The sequence below is a fragment of the Leuresthes tenuis genome, unplaced genomic scaffold (assembly GCF_036924035.1).
Source record: "Leuresthes tenuis unplaced genomic scaffold, fLeuTen1.0.hap1 SCAF_19, whole genome shotgun sequence".
In the NCBI taxonomy this organism is placed as follows: domain Eukaryota; kingdom Metazoa; phylum Chordata; class Actinopteri; order Atheriniformes; family Atherinopsidae; genus Leuresthes; species Leuresthes tenuis.
Window position 1 is genome coordinate 4949316 of NW_027325373.1, and position 25238 is coordinate 4974553.

Here is a 25238-nt window from a genome sequence, read left to right on the forward strand (position 1 = left end):
GGTTTTATTTAATTTTTTTAAAAACTCTGATCATACTCTCTGTGAGTAACACAAGCCAAATAGATTTTAGCATCTTTGGTGATACATTAGACATGTATTCTTATTGTTTAGAATGTTACTATATGTACTTTATACTTTTTAGTCTGTGTACTCTACGATGTTTCATAAATATATATATATATACATATATATATATATAGTATTAGTGTGAAGTTTATTGCTAGGGATGGACAATGAATTCAGTGTCATCTGGCAGAGCTATACCATGTACTTTGTCTCTGAATGGAAAGGCTGTTTTATTATTTTATACTGCAGTAACGTCTTGTATTTCTGTGTTTATTGTTGCCACGGCAAGATTATTTTGCTTCATAACCCGTGTTGAATATAAACTGAAAGTCTGCTCCAGGTAGAAGAGAAATGGACACACAAGACCGTCAACTTTGCCAAATATGTGACACTTGTGTCTTCTCCACATTCTCAGGCAGCAGCTGCGTTCCTGGGAGTTACCTATCAGTTGTTACGCTTCAGCAGGTCATTAATATAAAGCAGTTCTGCAAAAAAAACCTGGCACACATCAGTGTTACAGCTTTATTAAGGGTTAACAGCTGCCAATACATTTTGCACAGCTGGATTTCATAGAGTTGAACTGGAATCAACATGTATGCAGACTTCCAATAAAGATGCTGTTCAGAAGCATGTTTGTGAGGATTGAATTTTTTTTCTCGAGTCGGAGCCGGAAGTGAGTGCAAGAACAAACAAGAACAGAAAACACATGACTGATTTTAATCTGGTTTAATGGAAATGATGTAACTGGTTTTAGAGTTTGACACTGGAGCAGGGGATGATACTTTTACGATGTGGATTTTTAAAAAATAAATACAAAAGTTATATCTAAAGTGATCCTTTACCTGGAACAGTACCTTTTCTAAAAGGAAAAAACAACAAAGGCTTACTGTAAATTATATTAAAGGAGTAAACGTTTTTCTTTTTTACAAAATTAGAATAATTTTCTAATCAGATTTTAAGTGCAAAACTCATCAGTCAAAGCCCTGTTTCTACTGGTTGGTTCACAATACGTGTGAAGGCACTACTGTAGCATGTAACGTAAAAAAACATTTAAAAATCCTCTTGGTTCAAGGGTGCATTTGCAGCTGGGGAAGAACAAAAAAAGGCAGCTTGAAGCTGGCAGCACAGCAGAGGGGTCGGAGGGCAAGGCAGAGTGGAGGGTAGGGTGAGGTGAGCGCTCACAGGGCCAGTTCTGCCATGGCGCGCTCCAGGGGGTCGCTGGTCCAGTAGTCGTGGTCCCAGCCCAAGAACCAGCCGGTGAACGTGGGCGGCTCGAAGCCCTGCTTGAGTTTGACGATGGGCGTCCTGGAGTCTCTGTTGGCCGGGTCCGTCTCGATGTAACGGACAGCTGAGGAAGATGAAAAAAGCCTGAGTCGGTGCCAGCCACAGAATGAACTCCAGTGGCTAATGCACTCATTCATGACAGCGAAGTGGGATTACTCTTTAATATTTGGTTCTTTTATTGATAAGAAAACTCTGCATGCATGATGGATAGCGTATGAAAGGACTATGGATACCACTTTTAGAGATACACGATGATGCACTTTTGCGATATCCGATATTTTCCAACAAATTTTGATTGATTGCTGATGACGACGCTAACGAAGCTGAGGAATTGTCGTAATAATTTTTTTACTGTGACGGCTTCAGTTTACAAAGTCACAGGAAAATAAATTTATAGATAAAAATAAGTCTAACTTGTATCTGTATCATGCCATATTTATCTTTTTACAGATATCAGCTCTTTCTCATCGTGAAGAGCTTTGAGAATTGAAAAAAAATTGCGTACAAAGTTAAAGCAACTGGACCAAATTTGACATTCTTTTTTTTTTTTTTTTTTTTTATCTATGCCGATATTTCATTTCAAAGCCAGCATCAACAATGCGGATGACGTATCGATATCATTGTCCTTTTCCAATTGTTTTAACTGTCAGAGACGCCATTTTAAGACGTAGTCTATGTAAGTTGTTGCATTTGGAGAGACGATGTAGTTGTGTTTTCCTCTTTTATCACTATCAATTCTCACATTTAAGAGCAGTCCCTCAAAGTGAAATGAACCTATGTTAATAAGAAGATATTGAGCTTTGCCCTGTATTTTCTTACCAGATGCCATGGCCTCAGTCTTCTCTTCCTCCTGGGCCTCATTTCCAATCCAGACAAACACCTGCAGAGGAAAAAGGTTCATTTATTTAGTTGTTTTTTATAGATAGTAGTGCTCTGAGCGATGGACTCTGAAGTGATATTGGTGACATAGCGAACTATATCAGAGTTTTCAGTGTAATGAATGTGGCTCTTTGTTAACCTGGTTAAATCACCATGGTAACTTAGGTTAAACATAATCACTGTCATTGTAGCCATGGTCTCTTAGAGAAGATTTATGCTTTGGCGACCCGGGTAACACAAAGAAAGTTTGGCTGTGTTCAGCTACCTTCTTAGTACACCCCTCTGAATTAACGCGGCTAAAGCAGTCATGACTTTTTCCTTTTCTTTTTTACCTGCTCCCAAGCATCAAGGATCATGACATCATCAGTAGCGAGGTCATCTTGGGTCATCTCCCCAGGTACCTCCTCAATCTGAGAAGAGGAGAAAGCTTTAGTGGTGTGGTGTCAACCCAAAGTCCTCCGTACTTTCCTAACCTGGCACATTTACATCTATGCTATAATAAGTGGCACAAATGCAGTTGGAAGCCTACATAAATTACACTAAAATGATACTTGAAAGATCATTTGGTTGGAAAATTATGTAATATGAGAGGAGAGGAGAGGAAGTGAAATCCAAAGACTTACAATAAAGTTTCCGGTCTTATTGGAGCAGGCGAAAAGACGAGGTGGATGAGCGTCCATCTTGTCCTTGAGTCTGGTGGAGGTACGATATTCTGTCTTCCCACCCAGAGCCTCCCAGAACTGGTCTATAATGATGACAGACAATACCTTGTTATTATAGTAGAAAGTACTAAACAAGGAAACAAGGAAGTGCATCCTCACCAACAATTCTTAAAACAACTCTTTGACTTTTTGGCTAACTTAAAACCACCTGCCCCATGCTGCGCAGGTACTCCTCGGCGTGGACTCAGCAAGACTTCTCAAGCAAACCCTAAAGGCCTGGCATCCATTGAACACAATGCTTTTTCCAGCAGTTTGTTTTGGATTGAGGAACTCTAGAGACGAGGTCAATATCTTTTACTCCATCATGTTATGATAGATTCGATATTAGAGAAATTCGACATGAATACAAGTACCCAAAACACCAAGCTGCCTCTGCCGCCATTTCCTCTTCCCACAGAGCATCCTGCTTCCATCTCTTCTCCGGAATAAAAACGCATACAAACATAGCTGATGACATTGTGCGAAAGAAGTGTTACGGACTCATGGTTCATGGGAATGCTGACCCTGTTATGAGGCTATGGAATTCCAGAAGCAGCAAGCTGTGATAGTGTTTTGACAACTCAAAGCTGCAGTTTGTGCTACGGTAGCTCATCTGTTGGATCAGACGATACAGGCCGGGCTTCCCTTTTCATGTGGATCAAAGAGGCTCTGGAGCCGATAACCCCGATTTAACCACTGTAAACTAGGGACACCCCAGCTGGAGATGCTGTGACCCAGATCACTGCACTTGTCAGAGTTGCTTGCTCATTTTTCCACACACCAACTTTAAAAGCTGTTTTCTTCAGTTGGTGTTCTTGACAAGTGTAATGACAAAATCAATGTAATTTACCTCAGATGTTAGTATTTTAATGTTATGACTGATGGATGTGCATAAAGTCTGTAACTGATTAGCTTAGACTGCTGGCCTTGTGTGTAAAAAGGAAACAACAACAAAAAAAAAGACTGTGAAGGTGGATATTACAAGAACGGGATAATGCTAACTGTCTACTAATGCAAAGTAAAGACCTCATTTACAAGTTTTATGGCTAACTTATTAGCTTGCAACTGCTTACATGATCTTAAACAGTAGCATTTATTTTCAGTTATAGTTTATTTAGTCTTTCTCTGGTCCTGTATTTAGTCTTCTTCTGTCTTCTGGTCCTCTAGTTAGTCTTCTTCTAGTTCTGTATTTAGTGTTCTTCTAGTTCTGTATTTAGTCTTCTTCTGGTCCTGTATTTAGTCTTCGTCTGGTCCTCTAGTTAGTCTTCTTCTAGTCCTGTATTTAGTCTTCTTCTGGTCTTCTATTTAGTCTTCTCCTGTCTTCTGGTCCTCTAGTTAGTATTATTCTAGTCCTGTATTTAGTCTTCTTCTGGTTCTGTATTTAGTCTTCTTCTGGTCCTCTAGTTAGTCTTCTTCTGGTCCTGTATTTAGTCTTCTTCTGGTCCTGTATTTAGTCTTCTTCTGGTCCTGTATTTAGTCTTCTTCTGGTCCTGTATTTAGTCTTCGTCTTCTGGTCTTGTATTTAGTCTTCTTCTGGTTCTATATTTAGTCTTCTTCTGGTCCTGTATTTAGTCTTCTTCTTCTGGTCCTGTATTTAGTCTTTCTCAGGTTCTGTATGTAGTCTTCTTCTGGTCTTTACAAACTCCAGTAAAATAATTTAAAAAAGAAAGCTCTATAGCTGCTACTAAATTCTCAACTGTAACGTGCACTAGCTAGCAGCTAACTGCAGTTTAGCTTTAGTTTAGCCCACCGTGGCTGAGAATGAGGTTGATGAGCACTGTGCTGAACCATTCCGTGCAAGAACCATGAAAAAACCAAAACTTCAGCCAAGTCACGCTGAACATAGTACACCGGCAGTCGTATTTGTTCTTGTTGTAAAGGTCCTTGAAATGGCTTTTTATGATTTATTTACTTAAAATATTAAGATAATATGATCAGCTTTTACCAGCCTTATGGGTCAAAATAGTTATCTACTTGTACTTTTAACACAACCACATGAGGTTTGAATAGGAAACATTTCAAACCATCAGGTTCAGCTTGCAGAAAAAGAATTTCTCGTTTCTCTTTAGCAGCCTTCACCTGAGACTAATCTTCAAACGTGGTGTTTATGAAAAATTGAGTCTTGTGTTTTAGCCTGAGGTGTTTTTATGTGAAAAATTTTTAGCAGCAGGTTTTCTCTTCTATAACCTGACAATCAAATCACACGTTTACTGGTAACAGCTAAAGGGGTGATGCAACAAGGCCCCCTTTTTTTATATTGATGAACACAAGCACTTCACTGCAGTACAAGAAGAGAACAATTTGGCTCCACATTAAAGTGCTGTTTTAACAGCTAGACCACACTTAGACCACACTGTAGCAGAAACAACTGTCGTGTTTGCTCACCAGTCTCTCCTCCCTCAGGCAGCTCAGAGGCCGACACTCCCAGAATGTCACACAGCTCCTGAGCTCCCTGCTTCTCTGTGTCACTGGCACCCACTCCCACCCACATGAAGGTGCCGTCGGGGGTCACCAGAATAAAAGCGTCATTGGAGTTCAGGTTGGATGCCGCCGCGTCAAGCTGGATGAGCACAGACAAAACTGCAGGTTAACTTGTCGCTCTGCTTTTTAAAAGAGGCCTTTTGAGTTAATTTTCCATTTTTCAACTTCTGCTAATGGATACAGCAACTTAAAAAGACACATCTAGAGGAAACCTAGACGAGTTTCTGTTTTATGCAGCAGCCAGACTTTACTGTGGATCACATATGCACTGTAAGATATTCTGCTAGTTACCAGGAGACTAATTAAATAAAAAAAATAGTGTTTTTTTGTGCAATTGACATTAAATTTTGGCATTTGCACCCAAATCATAGTGAATCTAAAATCTAAAAAAGCTTTAGTTTTCTTGAAAGCTGCTGATATGTACTGATATGATCCAGTATATGTGATTGTAATATTTATTATCAAAAAGAGCTACAGCCATCTGCCTCATTTTTATCTTTTTTTATGGATCAATGTTTTCTGTAATAAGCCTCAGCCTAAAGCTCAAACACTGGAAAACAAATATAGTCTCACACCATAAAAGTCAATAATTTCCTAAAACAGCATGCTATCAATCTGTACTCAAACATGAGCAAATGGTATTTGGGGTGTATTTTCAGCCGCAGATTAATACAGATCTGGTTTTCCAGTGTGTGTGTGTTCACAGCAGCAGGCTGGCACATGTAAGCTCCCCTCAAAATAAACTACAATCACTAATGAAGGAACATGTCTCTAATAGTTGGATCTCAGTAGAGCTCTGTGGCACAAAGGAATAAGTCACGAAGCTTCAGCTATTAGTTCAGTGCTGACTTTGGTCCTTACATAGGATATGGTGACATGGAAATAATGAAACTATACAATCTCAGCAGACTTGTTCTTCAAAGTTAGCTCTAGCTGCAATGAAGTTGAAAAGTGAACAATGTGATTTCTCTTACCTCCACCGCTCTGGTGTGTCCTGTAGAGTTGGAGCGCACCTGGAAGAGTCGGATCTCTGCGGGAGCAGACTGACCTCCTTCCCTAGAAGTTCCTCCCTTGTACACCACCATGGGCTTTCCTCCAAACAGACTCATCAGATGGGCCGGCTCCTTGCCCTGCACCACCCTCACCTGGTGCACAAACTCCAAAAGGTTAAAACTCTGGATCTAACTTGATGGTTGTTTCTGTGAGTCAGATCACACAAACCTCATGCGTTTGTGAGCTTTTCCAGTGTGGTGCAAAGAAATCAAGGCAGACACATTTCCCCTTGTGTCTCTTGAAATATGCACGAACAACATGTGACAGACGTCTTCTGCTATATTTAACTACAGACACAAGGTGGCAGCATGGAGCAGAGCCGTGAGTTCACAAGAGGGGGTAAAGAGCTGTCAAATCTGAAGTTAGGACATGAAGGAACGTTGTAAGTCATGTCCAACATCACGGTTTGAGCCTTTGACTTTTTTCCCTAAATATTTATAGTTGAGAGACGTTGCAGTCTGTTGCTCTCAGCCAACAATGCAAATTATAGTAATCCTCAGCTTGCTCGAGCAAACAGATGTAGGGTAAATATTAACAGATGAGTTTACATCAGATCAGAGAGAAGAAAAATTCTGAGTATGATAGGAAGCTTAGCAGACAAAACTGACAATTAAACTCCTGTTCTGCAGTTTGATCAAATATTTGACACTTGCTGCTTTGTTGCTTGTGGCTGTTGGTGTAATGTGATTTCCTGTCTCTCTCGGGATCCGGACATGTTCTCAGGAACCATGATAGGTATCCAAACAAAACTGGCACTAAATGATAAACACAATTTTGTTTACCATTTTCTATTTATGTATATATTTCTATATCAAACATTTTTATACCTTTGTTGTTAAATGAAAAATCAGAAAGACTGTCTATTTATGTCATTGTACCTATTGGACATTCAGTCATTGTACAAAAGAAGTGTATCCTCTTTAATTTAATTGATTTTCGTGTTAAGATAATAAAAACCATCGGGTGCTTATGAGGCTTTAAAATTGGGCACAGTACTACTTCAGAGGAGCAACAACACATGACACTGTGTCATAGTTTATTTAATAAAAACCAAACCAAAATGCAGAAGCAGTGTGTTTAAGTCATTTTGTCCACCATAAACTCCTCTGTATACCAAAAAGTTCTGGGGTCCAATGTGAGGCCATCTGTCTGACAGCTAAAGCTTGGCTGAAACTGGGTCATGCAGCAGGACAATGATCCCAAACACAGCAGCACATCTGCAACAGAATGTCTGAAAAAGAAATTAATCGAGGTGTTGCAATGGTCCAGTCAGAGTCCAGACCTCGTCCTGATTGAAGTCTTGTGGCGGGACCTTAAGTGAGCTGTACAGAAACCAAACCCCATGAAGCCCAATGAAGCAACACGTACAGACGAGTGTTGTCGTTTCACTTCAGGTTACTGCTGTTGAATCATGGTGTTTTTCAGACACTGCTTCTGCATTCTGGCTTAGCTCTTACTGTAATATGTCATGTATTGTTGTTCATCTGAGGTTGTAATTATCTGACTTTAAGATCTTGTAAGATTTTTTTACTTCTTTCACATGACATCACATACTGAAATTCAGGTCTTGTAGCAGTGACTCTATTTAAAAACATTCATTCATTCAAGTCAACTTTAATTTGACAGTCTGTGGAAACAGATGTGACATTTTCTCTAAAACTGGACAGTGAGGGAAGGGGTACATCTGGAAATATTAATGCACATGTCCTAACGTGAACGGATGGATTTAAACACACACAGGCTGAATCATGGCACAACATGAACATAAAGGTTGTCCAAGGCAAAATGACATGAAGACTCACATGAGTACAGAGCCACTGTAACATTTATGGATGGAACTTGTTATGCCATTTTAATCACTATTTCAAGGCTCCTTGCTTCTTTGCGTCTAATAATTGCAGACAGACTAAGTATTCATGGTGTTTGGAAACAGGGTGGCGACAGAGGAGGGAGCCTCCCATTAACATCGGCACTGGAATGTCCTGTTTGTGTTGGACTGAGTGGGTTTTACTGTAAATCTGATTAAATCACCACAGCGTCCTTATTATTTTCTCATGTATCTAGTATGGAAACAGAGAGACAATATGTTCATTGTCCATTCTCTTTGTGGCTCTGGACAAGTCATGTGAGTCAGTTTGCAAACAAGAATGAGGAGCAGCGGATGGAAGGAAAATACCTGAGTGGTTATAGGAGCACCAACAACCTGCAACCAAGAAACCAAGGAGGGAGGAAGCAACAGCAGCAGGGAAACAATATGGGAGAGGAGAAAGAGTGAAAGGACGTAAAGGTCAGACGAGATGCGACTGCGCTGAGTAAGCCAGAGGACAGCACACATTAATAACATGGATAAAAATATAAGGTTATGAAAACAACACGTAGGTAAACACAAAGCCACTGCAGGAACAACTTATTGTACCTGCACAGGACCACCGCCGAGCTCTTCATCCAGCTGGGCGCCGAGGATTGCAGAGGCCCCGATTTCATCCTGACTGGAGTCCATTCCCTGCCTGGTAAACAAGACCAACTTATAACCGTTCAAACACACTGGGTGGCACACATTGGGATCGCAAGCCAACCAATTAGATTTCAGCTCAAAGTGAAATAAAATTTAAAAAAAGAATGGACCGACCACCACAGAGTCCAGGTTTAAACCCCAGTGAGAATCCTTTGGATGTGCTGGAGAAGATATTACATACATCCAAGTCTCCCATCACCAATATGAGATCTTGGAAAAAAATGTATGCAACTCTGGACAGAAATTAAAGTTGTGACTTTGTGTAAGCTTTTCAAAATGGTACGGGGGCAAAAGTGTGCCGAAGCTAAAGCTAAAAGAATTCTGAGGTTTTGGTACCTTAAACCTGTGTTATTTTTACCCTTTTTATTATATCTACATGTATATTTTATTTTGTTCTCAGTATATGTATATTATTGAGCTTATTGTAGCTGACCTGGGCTGGCCTGGATACTCTTGGAAAAGAGATAAAATATATCTTTATATAGAATTCTATCTTTATATAGAATAGAATAGAAAAATACTTTAGTCGACTTTAGGGAAATTCAAATTAGTCAAGTAGCTCAAAAAAGTTAAATATTAATAATTATTGTAAATAATAATAATACTAAATTATTAAATAAATAATATGTGAGAAGAACATGTCAGCAGTCACTGTTAAAAAGCCTTATGGCTGTGGGGACAAAGGACCTCCTGAACCTCTCAGTCCTGAGGCAGAGAGATGAGGATTAAGAGGTATATCTTATATCTTTATGTTTATAAAGTATACGTTAAGGGTCTGACTCCAGCATTTATTAATCACTTAAAAACTAATCTATGTCACTTATTTTGGTAGCCTGATAGCGCTTGGCCACATATTCTAGCAGCTAAATCGGGATACAGCCGCTTGTAGATACGGCAGATAGCAAACACTGCGGCAAGGCTGGCCGGCGATAGTTAGCAAGCAGCTGCAGACGCTAGCTTCTCCTCACAGCTTGCCCTATGTTTTCATTTCATCAGCTCCTCACAGCATGATAAAATTATCTGTGAAGTCCTACTCTGTAAGTAGTCAGGATTGGTTCCTCCTTTGTTCTGTGTGGAACTTTCGGGCTGTCTGATTTTTGGTGACAACACCATGTTTCCCCGTGACGTCTGATTCCCAAACTCGCTCGGTTACCTTTTGATTCTTTGTGTTTTTTATTTGTAAACTCCTTAATGCTCATTAGAAGTTGGAGATCACCCAATAGCCAATCAGCCAAAGATCTCAAAAAGGTACAGTAAGTCCAGTTTTCTGGATTCAGTCAAATTTAGTTGCTTCAGCTTGATTACACCAAAAATGGTGAAACTGGTGGTTAATACTGTTGCAATCCTTACAAACTGTTGCTTTATTCAATGGGTTGTTTTCTCACCACATGTAGATGATGTGTCCCTGACGTCCTCCATGACGGTAGTTATACAGAATGATGTAGCTGTCTCCTCCATAGAACTGTCCATAAGTGGACGGATCCACTGGAACCTTATCAGATCCCTCGATACGCCAGATCTATTGAGATGAAGAACACGTAACAGCTATCAGGCTGTAGAAATTCCACAGGAAAGAGTTGTTCTGTTCTTGACAGACGCAGGCACATCTCTGACATAAATGAGTGTAACAAACTGACTCTGACCTGTTTCTCTCCGCTGCCATCATCCACCATGCCGTGCTGGGCGGCCATGGCGGAGGACTCGTGAAGGCTGGCGGCATCAAAAGGCACCTTCTCGATTTTGGCGATGCTATTAGCGATGTATGCCACGCCCAGGCCCTCTGTCTGATCCTTATCCCGCCAGTTTTTGAAGAACTGCTTAAATAGCGGCGTCTCGCCCATTTCCGGCAGGATCTGGACCTGCGTGTGTTTGGGGTAACCCATCTTCTTGATGAACTCGTCAGCTGCCTTCATTGCTGCCTTTCTCTCGTCCATATTGGCATCTTTGCCTAAAGAGGAAAGATGGTGAGGCTAATTAAATGGAGACGGTGGACTTTACAAGCCCTACGGAGACTCTTAAAAATCAGATACAGATGCAACTCAATTACGACTCAAACTTTTTGATAAATAGAAATAATGTTTTTGGCTAAGTCAAACATTTGTGAGTGTAAAAAGTGATACCGTACACCGACCTTTCCAGACAAAGATCTTGCCGTCCGAGCCATGATCCAAAATGAAGCAATCACCGGACTCCAGGGCGCTCTGGGCGAACGGGTTCTCTGCTGCCACCAGAGTGATGGTCATGCCTCCGCTGGCATTCGACACCTGCAGAAAGGGAAGATGGAAGAGATAGCTGTCAGCTGGAATCATGAAGTGCCACTTCCAGTGAGCTGAGATGCAGTTTGGCTACTCTGCGTTTTCAACCTGAAAGATGTCAGCAGCCATATCATCCCTGGCTGCTTACAAATGAATAAAAAAAGCAACTTTTTTTCATCTTCTCGCTGAATTTGTATTCATGCACAGCTGCAGTGATCAAATAAAGTGCGCAGTACAAACTAGGCTACACCTGTGTTTTAACTAATTTTTGTACACTGTTATTTGACTGGCCAAACTACATAAACCTTGAATATGAGCCCTTTTTAGCGAGTGATTTATTGGAAAAGACATTCATCCTCCTTAATTTTCCACAAAGACCAGTATGATGTATGGGATTTCTGGAAAACAGTTGACAGCCCTCCTGCGACTCAGAATGAGGTAGGTTTTTGCTCTTCCAATCAATGGCGGTCTCACATTGTACAATTTCCACTCAGCATAGTAATGGAAATCTACAGTTTTTTTTGCTTATATCGTCATCACAATATTACAGAGCCTACAAACTTTTCTGGCTTGATTTTATTTGAAGTGCTGTATGTGGGCGCCATGTTTAATCCGGATATAAGTACCTTGTAGAGCTTCGCCCTCTTCCTGTTTGAAGCGTCAGCTTTGATGTCATCAGAGACGCCAGCAGGCAGATCCGGTTTGGGGCCTAAAACCTAAGGACAGAGGCAGCTATTTCATTCAAAAGCCTGACTTTGTGACTGAGTTTGTTGCTGTAGTTCAGGGGTGTCACCTCTAAAATCTTCTCTCTCTCCACCCCCTCATCGCAGACGTAGACTCGAGCCCTCCCACTGCGCTCGTTGTCACGGATACCCTTGGCGACCTGAGTGGCCTTCAGCTTCTCGAAGCGGTTGCTCTGAGAGCCACACCACTGATAAATCTCCTGTGCGGTGAGAGGAAGAGGAGCAGATTGCAATGTGAAGTGACTAAAGGGGAACAATTTTCTTGTCTTTTCTACTGCTCCATCTGTCAAACAGTTGTTTGCCACGATTCATATCTGATGATATACTGCTCAGTCTGACTCACAGCTCCCAGGTCCAGGATGAAGCAGTCTCCCTGGTTGAAGCTGTCCCAGCTGACAGGCACCTCAGATGCCCTGACAACACGACGACCTTTGACCTGGAGCACCCGCTGCACCGTCACCTCGTTGGTGACGACATGCTTGAACCCAGATGCCACGCCTCCTTTCTGAAAGAAAAGAGCAACAACTCAACATAAAGTAAGTAAAAGTGGGACATACTGAGAAATTTAGACACAAACTGACAAAATAATGACAGGAATCCCACTTTGCATACAATATATGACAACATACCATGTATTTGAGTCCAGACTTGAAGTAACCCAGAAAGGTTTTGGACTCATGTCCCTGCACCTCTCGGTACTGGATGGGTTTTCCGCCCAGAAAGTCGTCCATTTGGACTGTAAAGATGGCCGCCGAGCCGCTCTCATCCTGGGTGCAAAAGTCACCTGCGCCAGGGGAAGTACAGAGGCCCTCCATTTTAATTCTGCTTCCCGTTTTATCTCAGTGTCATACAGTTGATCTACACAGTTTTGAGAAAGAATTCTTGAGGCAATGACACCACTGAGTCAGGAGATCGATATGCGGGTGCAGCAGAAGCGTCAATGATCTGTCTAGCTAACTAAAAGCTAAGAAATCAATAAAGGAAAACAATTGTAACTATTTTCTCTTTTTACCTTTAAGTAGTTCATTCAAAATACTAATCTTAAAATAAAATGTTTGTGTCCTTGAATGGGATGAGTCAGTATATATATATTTTTGTATTTTAGGTCTCTACATCCCCAAAAAAGGTGATACGAGGGATATTTAGGACTATCAATAGGGTTTAGAAAATAGCAATGATATTATTCCAAACAGTTGATGGCAGTTGAGGTGGAAACATGTTGTCAGACAAATCAATGCTGTGCTGTGTGCACTGAACCAAAGAATGAAAGGACCACCCGGACTGTCATCAGCAAAAAGTCCACAAAACCAGGCTCTGACGTGGTATGGGGTTGGCAAAGCTCATTAACACATCTGTGTTCACTGAGATTATAGAGTTAACATATGCTGCCCTCAAGATGACATCTTTTCCAGGAATGTCTGTGCATTTTTTTATTCAAGATAATGTAAAACCACATTCTGCAGACTTTATAATTAATAAAAATAAACTTGGCTCAGGAAGAGCTGCAGTCTTGACCTTTCCCCAAAAGTGGATGTCTGGAGAATTTTTTAATTTAAAATAAGGTCACTGGGACAAAATAAGACCCGAAACACTTAAATCACTTGGTATAATCAATGCAGAACTTCTGTTAAGTGCTATGAGAAGTAATGGCAACACTGGCAATATTAGAAAGCGGTAAAAGGTTGACTGTCCCAACTTTTGTTAGTCTGTGTTGCAGGCCTGAAATGCAGATAGGCTTTTCCCATCACAGCCTTTTCTCATTTCAACTTTTGATTTGAATAGGAATTAGATCAAACTATCGCTTGAAATTTAAATGTTACATGTTAAGATTAATAATAAATTCTGCATGAAGTTGTCAACTTGTGGTGCTTCTGCACATTTTGCTGCTACACTTCTACATTCAAATGGTGATCTAATGATCATCTTTTGAATGTAGAAGTGGAACTTGGATAGTTTTACAATGTGTTTTTATTGCAGTATACAATCTTAATATGTCATCCATCACTAGTAATATAACTGTAAATGCTAAATTATGTTGCAAACTACTCTAGACAAAACCCAAATTACTACAATTGCCTGCTATAAAATTCTACTTCCACACGTTGCTTTTCCCAAGCTGATGGATGAATGGCAGAGCAGCTACTATCCAGCATTACCTGCTGAAATGGTTTGATTTTCGAGACAACGCTGCTTCTCAGAGCACACTGTGTGATTATCACACGTAGCTCTGACTGGTGTCAGCATGTACAGAGAATACTGCAAAGCAGCAACACTGTCGAGTGACATGATTAAATCGCAGTTGCACAGCCTCGTCTGCTTTGCAAGTTAAACAGGATGGTAGCTGGAAAACTGAGATAATTTCTTGGTTGTTTTGACACATGTTAGATGAAACCCCCCCAAAAAACTAAACAGAATTGAAAAAGAGAAAAAAACAATAAAATCCAGAAACGTTTTTCCTGTTATTGTCTGTCTCACTGCACTCACCCAACCAGAAGTGGAGGTCGTACTGCAGGTTGCCAGAACGCTGTTTGATGGTGTTGAGAATGAGGTAGGCATCCCCGGTGTAAAATCCCCCGTACAGGTTCTCGGGAACAGGCACCAGGTTGAAGTTCTCTACCCTCCACACCTGGAGGCCTGGGTTCTGTCCAGCCCGCTCGAACTCTGGGTGGTGCGCTGCCATCCTGCATGGAAATAACACAACCCAGGGTTGAGGACCTTTGTAAAAAGTTTCTAAAAGCGAGACGGGGACGCCCCATTCGAGGGAAATTCGCTCAGGAAAACACAAAGCCACTCCCTTTAAGGCTCAGCTGTTGTCATGGATGCAAAGATAAAGTTTAGGGCTATAGTTAGTCATTAATACATGCGAGAATGAGTCACCAGTCATAAGTGTTTCCTCCACTGAGCAGCAACAGGAAATCCTGTTAACTGTCAGTGATGGCTGTAAATTAAACAATTAAACAGCTGTTTCTTGCTCTCAATGATATCACAACTATATGCTGTCACACCTTTTAACTTTAGAGAACGTTGAAGTTCTGTCTTCAACAGGATGGTCACCGAGTATATTTTGAGTATAAAACTAAACAAACTAAACTAAATGTGGCATAAGGTTTATGTTAAGTAACTTCATTTCCTAATACCGTCAGAATTATATAAATAAAACGTCTCCCAAAATGTTTCTGATCATTAATTAGAGCAAAAAATTGTCTAATGCTAGCATTTCTTAAATGCTGTATGAACTAAAATCTGCAATTTCGTTTGTTTGAACATATATTGAACAAGAAAAAGTCCAACCAAATGGGTTTATTCTTTTTTGTTATGAAGTTCCTCAGTGACAAATAATTTCTTTGCACGATTCAAACAAATTCAACGACAGATTTAAGTTTTTGTTGTAATTTAGAGTATTTTCCAACTTCTTTGCATTGAGGGTTTGAATTCCAGCCATTCAGTATTGTACATGGATGAAAAGATAAAGCACACATCAAAAGTACACAAACACTCAAATCCAGACATTCAGGCACACAAATACCAAACACTTCAGCTGTATCTGACAGCATAGAAGACACATGGCGCCCAGTCAAGAGTTTCAAGTAGGTGTCTGTGCTGCACTGAATTACAACCCTCTGGCTTCTTAGTAGCATGAGTGGATGTGTGAGATTTGTATGATGAGAGTCGCCGATCGATTAAACGCTCTGTCATGCTGTACGGGGAGATTCAAGGTTGGCATTACATTTCATGTGCGCTCAGTTTTTAAAAAAGGAAAGCAAATACACTTACTAATCTTAGTAAAACAGTTAAAAACCGCTCCCTCCTCTTGCAGCTGTTTAGCAGCTCGGGGTTAGCAAATAGGACTACGCAATTTATACCAAGAAGCAATTCTTAAGTAAAAATGTGCAAAAGACTTTGCAGCAGATTCCAACCCACACGGACTCCACATTAATTGCTAGTTGGGACAATAATCACTAGAGACCATAAACAAATTCTTAAAAGCAATGCGGCGCTCTCTCTGAATGAAGCCTCTGTGACCCTTCATCGTGCATTTAAATCTAAATATGCTCAGTTTTTACTTGTACTCTTGTTTAGTACGCTTTTGTTTTTGTTTTTTTTAAGAAAGGCCAAGTTTTTATATGATAAAAGCTGTATAAATAGGAGGTCATGTAGTTCAAAAATGAGTACACAATCTAGTTTTCCACAGGAATGCTGCCTTCCAATTTGCGTGACTTGCTGTCCACACTGCATCAAGAATCGGCCATTCTTCGAGGCAGCCATTTGCCCACAAACATGGTAGGAATCTCTTCCTGACCCTGGAACTGGGAAGTGGCTCGGAAATCACACAACCAGGCCAACCAGAGTGGGGTTCTTTTTTTCCCCATTCGTTCTCTCTGCTTATGTAACTGCCAGACTCGGTACCGTGCAGCTTCCTACCGGCAGTTTCAACATGGAAAACACGCGTGTTAGTTGCGACAACCTTGCTCAGTGTCAAGCTTTTCAAGTTTTTATGACATATTGTATTTTCTTGAGACCTGTTGAGTATCTTCTGACACGATGAGGAAAATGAAGGTACTTTGATGCGACTCTGTGTCAGACCACGATGACCTTCCTGACTGAAAGCTCCATTTGACTTCACAGTGAGACAGACAGTATGGTGCGCTCACAGTCAAAACATTCAACGTCCTGGAGACATTTGAGGCTGTGCACCATCTGAACTTCCATCAGCATCCACAGCTGTGTTTGGTTGGATTACACAAACTTTTTTTAGATACTTTATAAAAGACATACGCAGGTCCAGTAAGAATTTCTAGATTTTAGGTGGTAGTTTGGTCTACAATAGATTCTGTAAGTCCGGACTCCAGCCAACACACTATATTTGCATTGGTATGATACAATTAAGTGCATGTTTACTACCCTAACTGTTTAATTCTTCTCAATATGTTGTTTGTTTGGTAAAATATAACGTATTCTAGATTCCTTTTTTATGGTGTTCTTGGTGTCGGGGCTAAAAGGCGTGAGACACCAGCGACCTGTTGGTGTCGTTATCTGTGAAGCAGCAGAGAAGAAGGTGTCACATCGCTGTGGCAGTATCAACATGTGCCAAAAAAAGAAAAGTTGACCTAGAAAACCAAGTATTCAAAGATATACGCTCAGAGAAATGCACATTTATTTTGCCTCAATCCAGCACGAGGCCCGTGTGTTTAATTTGTTCAGAGAGCGCTGGATTGGTTAGGAGTGGAAACGTGAAACGCCACTATGACAGAGAAAGGAAAAAGAATTTCCTTATCGAACGACACCTCGACCAGGAGGACAGAGTTGCTGGCTGATGACCTCCTAAAGCAGCTAACAATGACGTTAAGGAAGCACAAAACATTTCACTAGCGGCAGATGAGTCAGCAGAGAGCACAGACCAAGCCCAGTTATGTGTCTTTGTCAGACACTTCGGCAAAGCAAAGGGAGTTCTGTGAGGACTTGCTAGGTCTTACCCAACTCCATTGTTACGCTCGATGAGAGGACATCTATGAAGCCATCATGCAGATGCTAAATGAATGTGGAATTTACATCAACACTGTCGTGTCCATTGAATCTGCTGGTGCTCCAGCCATGTTGGGAAAGGAGAAGAGAGCTGTACAGCGCCTGCAGGAAGTCATACCATTGTATAATCCACCAGCCAGTGCTGTGTGCCAGTCTTGGAAAGTAATATTTAGATGTCATGGACACTATGAAGCTTGTGAATTGCCCGAGGGCCTCCTCTGCCCTTCAGCACTGTCTACTACGTGCATTTATCACTGAGGGGAGTTAATCTTGGTTGTCGTGTGTTTTTGTATTGTGTAGTGTCGTGGGTGAGACACTGAGGTCTCAAAATGACTGTGTGACGACACACAGAGAAAGAATCCTGTTTCAGAGCAAAAGTACTTCATTTTCAAATGGATCTACTGTACTGGCGAGCAAGACACAAAAGCTTAATATCTCCCCCAGTTATGTACCAGCATGATGGCAGATCTACCCCTAACATCCTCCAGATATGCATCTAAATTAATATATGTAGTAGAAATCCAAAGTCACATGCATTTGAAAGTATGTACCATTTTAATCGAAATATATAGAGAGAATACCGTTAAACCTACATTTCTAAGCTGCTGGTCACGTGTCCACTTAAAAATCTGTGAACACATGAGAGACAGAGAATCTTAGCTTTTCCCCAAACTCTTTCTCTTACCAGGTTAATGCTGCCCATGATGACTTACTCATCCATAATAATGTGAGGTGGCTGAGTGAGGGCAGGGTCCAAAGAGAGCTGCTGGGCTATCGGGAGAGACCTGGAGATGAGTGAATTCCAAAGCCAGGCAGTACTTTGATTTTCTGAGAAATGGTGACAGCATGGAGCTTGTGGCTTTTTTGGTGGACATAACATCTCATCTTAATGAGCTCTAGCTCCGGGGCCAAGGCAATACCATGTGCGATCTGAACCAAGAGCATGTTCCCATCAGCAACTGCAACATCTCTGCAGACTGAACTTATTGACCAGCAGGAAAATTTGGCTTCGAGGGAAGTATGGTGGGACGACCGCACCTTTTGTGCCAAAGTTCAGGCAGCTTATTGAACGCAGTCAGCGCCATTGTTCACATTAGGTTGATATGTGTTTTAAAAGTCTCACAGCATCTGCAATATCTACCTAAATCAATTTGATGTGACAGCAAAGGCAAACAGTAAGATGGTGTTGAGATTATTACAATTTTCTAACATCAGTGACTAAAAATGTTTCTAATGTGGATTTTTTTTTAGAAAGTTCCTGTTCAGGCTGATGAATGGACTGACAAGATACTTATGGTTCCCTAATTGCCACAAACCCTAAGAGAGCCCTTAGATGTGTTCGTCTGAATAAACCTAATGTGACCTAGCATGCGCGTCAGACCAGTGGGACCAAACTGGACCAAAAGTAATACATTCAAACTCCACATTTAGAGGTCCCAGCCGAGCAGCAGAATCTTCTTGCAACTTCTTTTTAGTTGTCATTATGTTGTACTTTACAGTTTTCAGCTGCAGTTTGGTCAGGTTTAGGCAACAGATTATGGTTTACGTTGGTGTAGATTCTCAGTCATCCAGCTCACGTAATCCTAAGAGCTTGAATAAGGGCAACTTGACAACTTTTCATGTGCGCAACTGACACACCAAACAAACACAGGATATGCGAGGCAGCCATGGCAAACATGCATATGAGTAGTCAACAGCAACTGTATTTTAAGCTTTAGATTAAGCCAAGCTAGCTCCAGTTCGGCTCTTTTTCCGTTGTTGTTTGTTTTTATGATATAGGCGGCATTGACTTGTATCACATGCTAACATTTAGGAAAATTCAAAAGGCATCTAAATTAACTAGCAACTACATCCTAAAACTGTAAATATCTAGGGAACTGTAACAACTGGTGAGAGAATACAATAACACAGGGTGTGCAATCAGCTGGAAACAAATCAATAACTTCCACTTGACATACTGCAGCCTCTTGTTAATTTAAACTACCAAGACTCTGGAAACAGCTTACATGCAGACATACTCATTAAAACAGAGACGGGCACACAGCATCGATGTTGACTTTAATTTGAAACCAAGCCCCTGAAGGTAAAAATAGAAAGTTAAAAACTGGTCATTACGCAGACTTTCAGTATTCTAGTGTAGGGGGTAATGCAGTTTAAGTTTAGCTACAAAAGTAAACCCATTCAGACTCCTTAATAAATGCAGAAAAATATGCTGCATGATTTTTTTTTTAATCCTGAAAAGTTAACACGTTTAAAAAGACAGACAAACTTTTTACTCATGGAAACTATCACTCTTGTCTTTGAGCTTTTCTGAAAATCATATTGCCCTCACCTAATAGGTGTGACTGAATATAAATACACCTTTGTCTACTTTGACTTGAACAAGCACACACAACTCAATGATCCTCAGCTGCTCCAAGTGACTTAAGAAGAGGTAGTTTGTCTGACTTCACACGCACAGCTGCAGGCGTAAATAGAACTTGTCACATGATTAGTGGTCACAGACGTACTGGGAAAAGGAGATGATGTCTGCAGCCTGCCTCACACCTCTACAGAACCGGAAGTATTCTCTGAGTCTCCTCATCTGCCCACCCATCCCCCTTCATCTCCTAGCAAACACAGAGTGAGTGTGCCATTCCTACCTCACATATTTTGTCCCCTCCCCCATTTCTCACCAGCCTCTCTGCCGTGTCAGCCTTTGCTCGAGGCCTGAATGAAAAAACTGAAAATCTGATCCACTGTGCAGCAACTGTGGATTTTATTCCACAAACTTGGATATCTGGACTTTAACAGAATACCAGTCCTGAGTTTCCACCCCCTACCCTCTCAAAAAGAAGAGATTCCTTCCTCAGGAAAGGGGGGCTTTCTGATGACTCATTTTCTCCATGCATGCCACTCTCAGCCTCTTGAGGGCTGTTGAGGAGCTCTGCAGCTCGATCAGGACACATCAGATAACGCACTGCACTAACTTTTTACTGGCCACACTGCTTCCTTAACATCTGTTGACACAATGTAGGAGAAAGATAGACAAAATGGATGTTTATGACTTTGTAAACAGCCCTTTTGATATACAGATGGTTATTAAAGGATATGAGACAGTTATAGCAGGAACAATGTAGCTGAAAACAGATCTGGGAAACAACCACAGGTGAGGTAATCTGTAACCCGTTCTCTTGCCTGAATGAATCAAATGAAGCAAGCATCTACACAGTGTGAAACACGCTGCCTTGTCCTAAAATTTAGGACACAAAGAGCATCAAGGGCAACTGCAGCTGAGCTCTTTGTGTCAGGGGTGTGGCTTTTTTTCCACATGCAGGGAAACGTTGACCAAAAATGCACTGTCAGTAAATGACTGTAACAAACCATGTTACAGTCCGAAACAAAGACTCCCATAAGCTGTTAGTGGTAGACTCTGGCATCCATTGTTCTCTACTAAACTGAACAGTGCGATTATTCCAAGATCTAAAACGCTCTGTAAAGTCTCCTGGCAAAGGTTGTGATTACCTTTGAGTTTGGCCAGTGATTTTTACAGGTTCTGCTAATCAATATAAATAAAGAGTTGGTTATACTTCAAAGGAAACCATCTACAGGTGGCACAGATTTGAAACAACAGCCTTTTTATCCAGGACTCTCCGTAGCAGCAGGAGAAGAACATTCGATGTTCCGAGAACATAATCTGTAGGTTACTCTTGCAACTGTTGGTGGCTCAGTGCAGAGATTGTACTAATTTAACCTGCATGTGAGGCGTGCCAGATAAGGCTTTTTTAAGGCTTTTTGCTATCCACAAAGAACCTTAGAACTAGAACTAAACTGCCCTAGTTTACAGACCAGGACTGTAGAGTAATATGCTGCGCTCCTATAAATCAAACAGATTTTTTTAGCCACAGTAAAAGCAGACATATTTGGCACAATCCAAAGACATCTTTTCACGAGAAGAGCTTCATATCATCTCTGAAGCACAGGGGTGGAAATGTCAGGGTTTGGGATAGCTTCACTGCCTCACAGATAGGGCAAGTTGCTGTCAATGATTCATCTGTGAGCTCTAACATCAAAAGAGTGCTTAGAGATAATGTTAAGCTGTCTGTCCGGAAGTGTATGTTGAACTGGAAGTAGAGCCTTTAAAAGTGGGGAATCCCATGCAAAGCCACAAAGAAGTGGCTCAGAAAAAGGAACATGGCCATGTTAAAGCCTTGATTTAAATATTGGATTGATATTTGAAATAGCTAACTCTTTATTCAGCTCTCTGTTGGTGCCATTTAAAAAACAACCAAAACAATACTACATATCAAACTATTGGCCCAACCACTTTTTGCTGAATCACCTTGACATTAACTGACTCTTGTGGACACAGAGGACTGAATAAAGCGAAAGGTCACTTGACAGGAACTGCAAAACAACCTGTATTTAAGTTTACAACACCACTACAAGTTGTGCCATCCTTCCTCGTCCCGTACCCTGATAATAGCCTCCCAAATGGGAATTACTGAATTCAGCAGTTGAAAGCGATCCAGAAATGTCTCCAGCTGTTGAGTTGCAAACACACCCCATAGTTTAGCCTTTCACAAAGTATGCCCTCCGTTGTTTGGGACTTAAAACAGTTGGGGAGCTCAGGAATGCCACAGTCTCTGGGCTCAGTATCTGATACAGCTCCTTCTAACCAGCCAAGAAAAGTCTGTACATCTCTTTGCCAATCATTAAAGCTGCATAACACTGTCTGACATATTCACATCACGGTGGAAGTAACAATCAGCCCCTTACAGGGTGTTGTGACTAAACTTCCTCAAAACAGTCTGGTCATCTCCATAGCTACACAGATGTTTTCCAAATACTGTGAGGGATTTACATCAGCAGAGGAGAAGCTGTTGAACTGAGATGCTCAAACAGGAAAATAGACACCATGAAACTGCACAATGAATGTTTTTTGTGGTTTTGTGTTTCAAAATGCAGAACTCAGCTCGTGCTGCAACGGAAGATGTGAACACGTCTGTGGTGACGGTGAAGTCACACGTCGTTTTCAAGCCAGTGTTTCTGCAGACTGCTCATAAATGGCAGCTCAATCTCTAAATGATTCCACGTAAAAGAATCAGAATCGTGTTTATTGGGCAAGTATGTTAACACACACCAGTAATTTGGTTCTGGCTGATGGTGCCTCTCAGGCAACACGGTGAAAACTACAGTATAGCAATACACAATAATGTGCGTGAGAGTATAAGACCAGGCCTAACTGTGTTGTGGTTACGACATGTGGTGTTGTAGCAGTTTGTGAGGGTGGTGCCATGGGGGGAAGAAATGTACTGTACTGATTGGGGCATCATCTAAAGTTCTGTATTGTCTGCCAGACGGGAGGAAATCAAAAAGATTGTCTCCAGGGTGTGAAGGGTGAGAGATGATTTTTCCTGCCTGTTTCCTTGATCTTGTTGTGTACAAGTCCTGGAGGAAAGGCAGGGACCCACTGATTCTTTCAGCGGCTCTTCCAGTCCGCTGCAGTCTGTTTCTGCCCCTGTTTGGTTTGTTTGGATCAGCTGCACAATTGCATCAGCAGCTCCTGGGGAAGACCAGACCAGTACCAAAGCACATCCTTGGCTGGGCCTTTTTCAGGATGGGGAGATGTTGCTGTCCCGCTCGAGGGTCTCCACAGTTGGCACAGGGCTGGTGTCTTTTGCAAACTTCAGGAGTTTAACAGTTGGGGCCATGGAGGGTGCAGTCGTTATGCACTGTAAAGGCTGCTCTGAGATGTTTTTTTATTCTCCAGAGAACACAGAAAGAACGAGTTCGTTGTAAACCTAAAAGGACTGCGTCATATTATACCAGACCGTTATTCCAGTCTGAGCCACAGGCAGTAGGTCTGGACTAACGGGCGTTAAATAACGCATTAGCCTAGATTTTAGTTCCGCAATCTGGGGTCCGGGCATCACTGTTCCATTGAATACAGCGGGGTAAAAACGTACAGCCGGTCTTACCTGAATGAGGAGGTTGTGAGACCGACGGATGGACGGGTGTGGACCTGAGTGAGGCGCGGAGAGCGTTTCCAAGCTGCAGCGGGAGCAGAGAGGCGTCGAGTCGGCAGCGCAGTGGAGCTCAGAGCCGCTGTTTATGCTTCTGGCCCGCGACGGGACACTCCCTGTTACACCCCCACCCCCCGGTCTGCGGAGGGACGGCCAACTCGATTACTCTCTTTTTCTATCGTTCCAACATGCAGCACTTCCAAGACAACGAATACACAACTGGGATTTATTTTATTTAATTTTACAGTAGCCGGAAATGTTATCTCAGCCACGACTCAAAGTCCACACTGAGGAGATAGGAACATTGTTCGTGCCTGGTTCGGGTGCAAGATCACCAAAATATACTGCAGAATACACATGAAAGTGCTGACTGCACATGGAGCATGCAGAGACTGACTCAACACGGTCACAAGAGAACATACATGGCTGCTAACTGAATGCAGAGCTCTTGTTTGGGGTTATTTTTCTCCTATGGGCTCTCCTACAGTCCATGACAGGCATCAGCACCCTATGTTTTTGGTTTTCTAGGAGGCCATACTGACTGAGTTAAGTAATCAGCGAAACTGAACTGAAATACGGCCACAGCATACTGACGTTATGAGACAATAGCTGACATATCTAACATAGCACCTTTGAACTGTGACTTGTGACAAACTCCTCACATGTCTGCTCTTGGTTGGTCTTCTCTTTTCTGAAGCATCCATCCTGTTATGTTCTGTCATTACACCTGAATGACAGCTCGAGGCCTACTTTAGTCCAGTCTAAATGTGAAAACAGAGTGTTTTCATTCAACTTAAGATTCATTGATAAAATACAGATTTTTTTGTGTGATGATGTCTATGCAGCCTCTGGTCCCTGGGCTGTATTTTGCCCATATATGGTCTATACTGAGGAGTCCTTACACTCTGGGATTCTGACTGTTAATCCGCTTTTTATAAGATTATCCAGACAACCAGTATTGCGCCACAAAGTTCAACATACGCATGGAAATTTGTGCTCATTACTCCTGTCCTGAAGTTGCTTCAGTGGTTCCTTGTTCCATTCACTTCAAAATCCTCCTGATGGACCATAAAGCACTTAGACGCTTGGTGCATTTCTTTCTCTCTCACTGTCTATAAACTGATGAGACATCTCAGGTCATCAAGTGTAGGTCTTTTCCCAGTTGTTGCCAGAATTAGATCGAATTTTACTTTCCAGACAACCTTTCTTGTTCTCTCAGGCTCATAATCGATAAATATGTGTACGTGTTGGAGTCAAAACACATGATCTAAAATAGCCATTGTTTGTTTTACAGAGTGACATTTCAACGTAAGTTCTTACAAATATCGACACCCTCCCACAGAACCCTAGATTTGTGTCTAGCATGTAATTTATGACGTCTACACAAGTGATTAACAAAGCTGTAGAGAGAGAGAAAAACACTTTTTACATTGTGTTGAATCTCCAAGAGGATGTGTAAAGATCTTTTGGATGTATTTGTTGTTATCTTACGGTAAAGATTGGTCCTTTCAGCCCTTTTGACGCTCTGAGTGATGCGGCATGGACAAAAAGTAATATAAAAGTTGCGAACCTGTAGCCATCTGCAGCAACATGAAACTCTACTGACTCTAAGGAAGATGCTGGCTGTTGATGATGAAATTTGCAGACATTAACCTGACTTCCTGTAGAGAATGCAAAAATGTATGTATATAAAAAAAAAGAGTCAGAAATGGTTCCACCTTGTTATAATCAGC

General features: G+C 41.4%; 1 protein-coding gene across 2 annotated transcripts; it reads right to left on the reverse strand.

The window, feature by feature from the left end:
* Positions 1-1018: 1018 nt before the first annotated feature.
* Positions 1019-23604, reverse strand: gsna (gelsolin a). 2 transcript variants are annotated; one of them, XM_072371303.1, is made up of 17 exons: positions 23460-23604; positions 14462-14661; positions 12607-12761; positions 12321-12482; positions 12028-12177; positions 11861-11950; positions 11111-11243; positions 10623-10927; positions 10365-10498; positions 8881-8971; positions 8641-8667; positions 6386-6556; positions 5316-5490; positions 2853-2974; positions 2562-2639; positions 2170-2230; positions 1019-1414 (listed from the first exon to the last, which is right to left on the reverse strand). In XM_072371303.1, the coding sequence occupies exons 2-17, from the start codon at positions 14655-14657 to the stop codon at positions 1245-1247; spliced, it is 2220 nt and encodes a 739-aa protein (XP_072227404.1). In that variant the 5' UTR covers positions 14658-14661; positions 23460-23604; the 3' UTR covers positions 1019-1244. The 2 variants fall into 2 exon arrangements, with proteins under 2 accessions (XP_072227404.1, XP_072227405.1); XM_072371304.1 differs by lacking the exon at positions 8641-8667.
* Positions 23605-25238: the final 1634 nt, after the last annotated feature.

Coding starts and splice junctions, on each gene's coding strand:
- gsna (XM_072371303.1), bottom strand. CDS start 14,657: ATGGCAGCGCACCACCCAGAGTTCGAGCGGGCTGGACAGAACCCAGGC. Junction 10,928..11,110: donor CAAGATCTTTGTCTGGAAAG/GTCGGTGTACGG, acceptor TTTCCTCTTTAG/GCAAAGATGCCAATATGGAC. Junction 10,499..10,622: donor ATGGCAGCGGAGAGAAACAG/GTCAGAGTCAGT, acceptor TCATCTCAATAG/ATCTGGCGTATCGAGGGATC.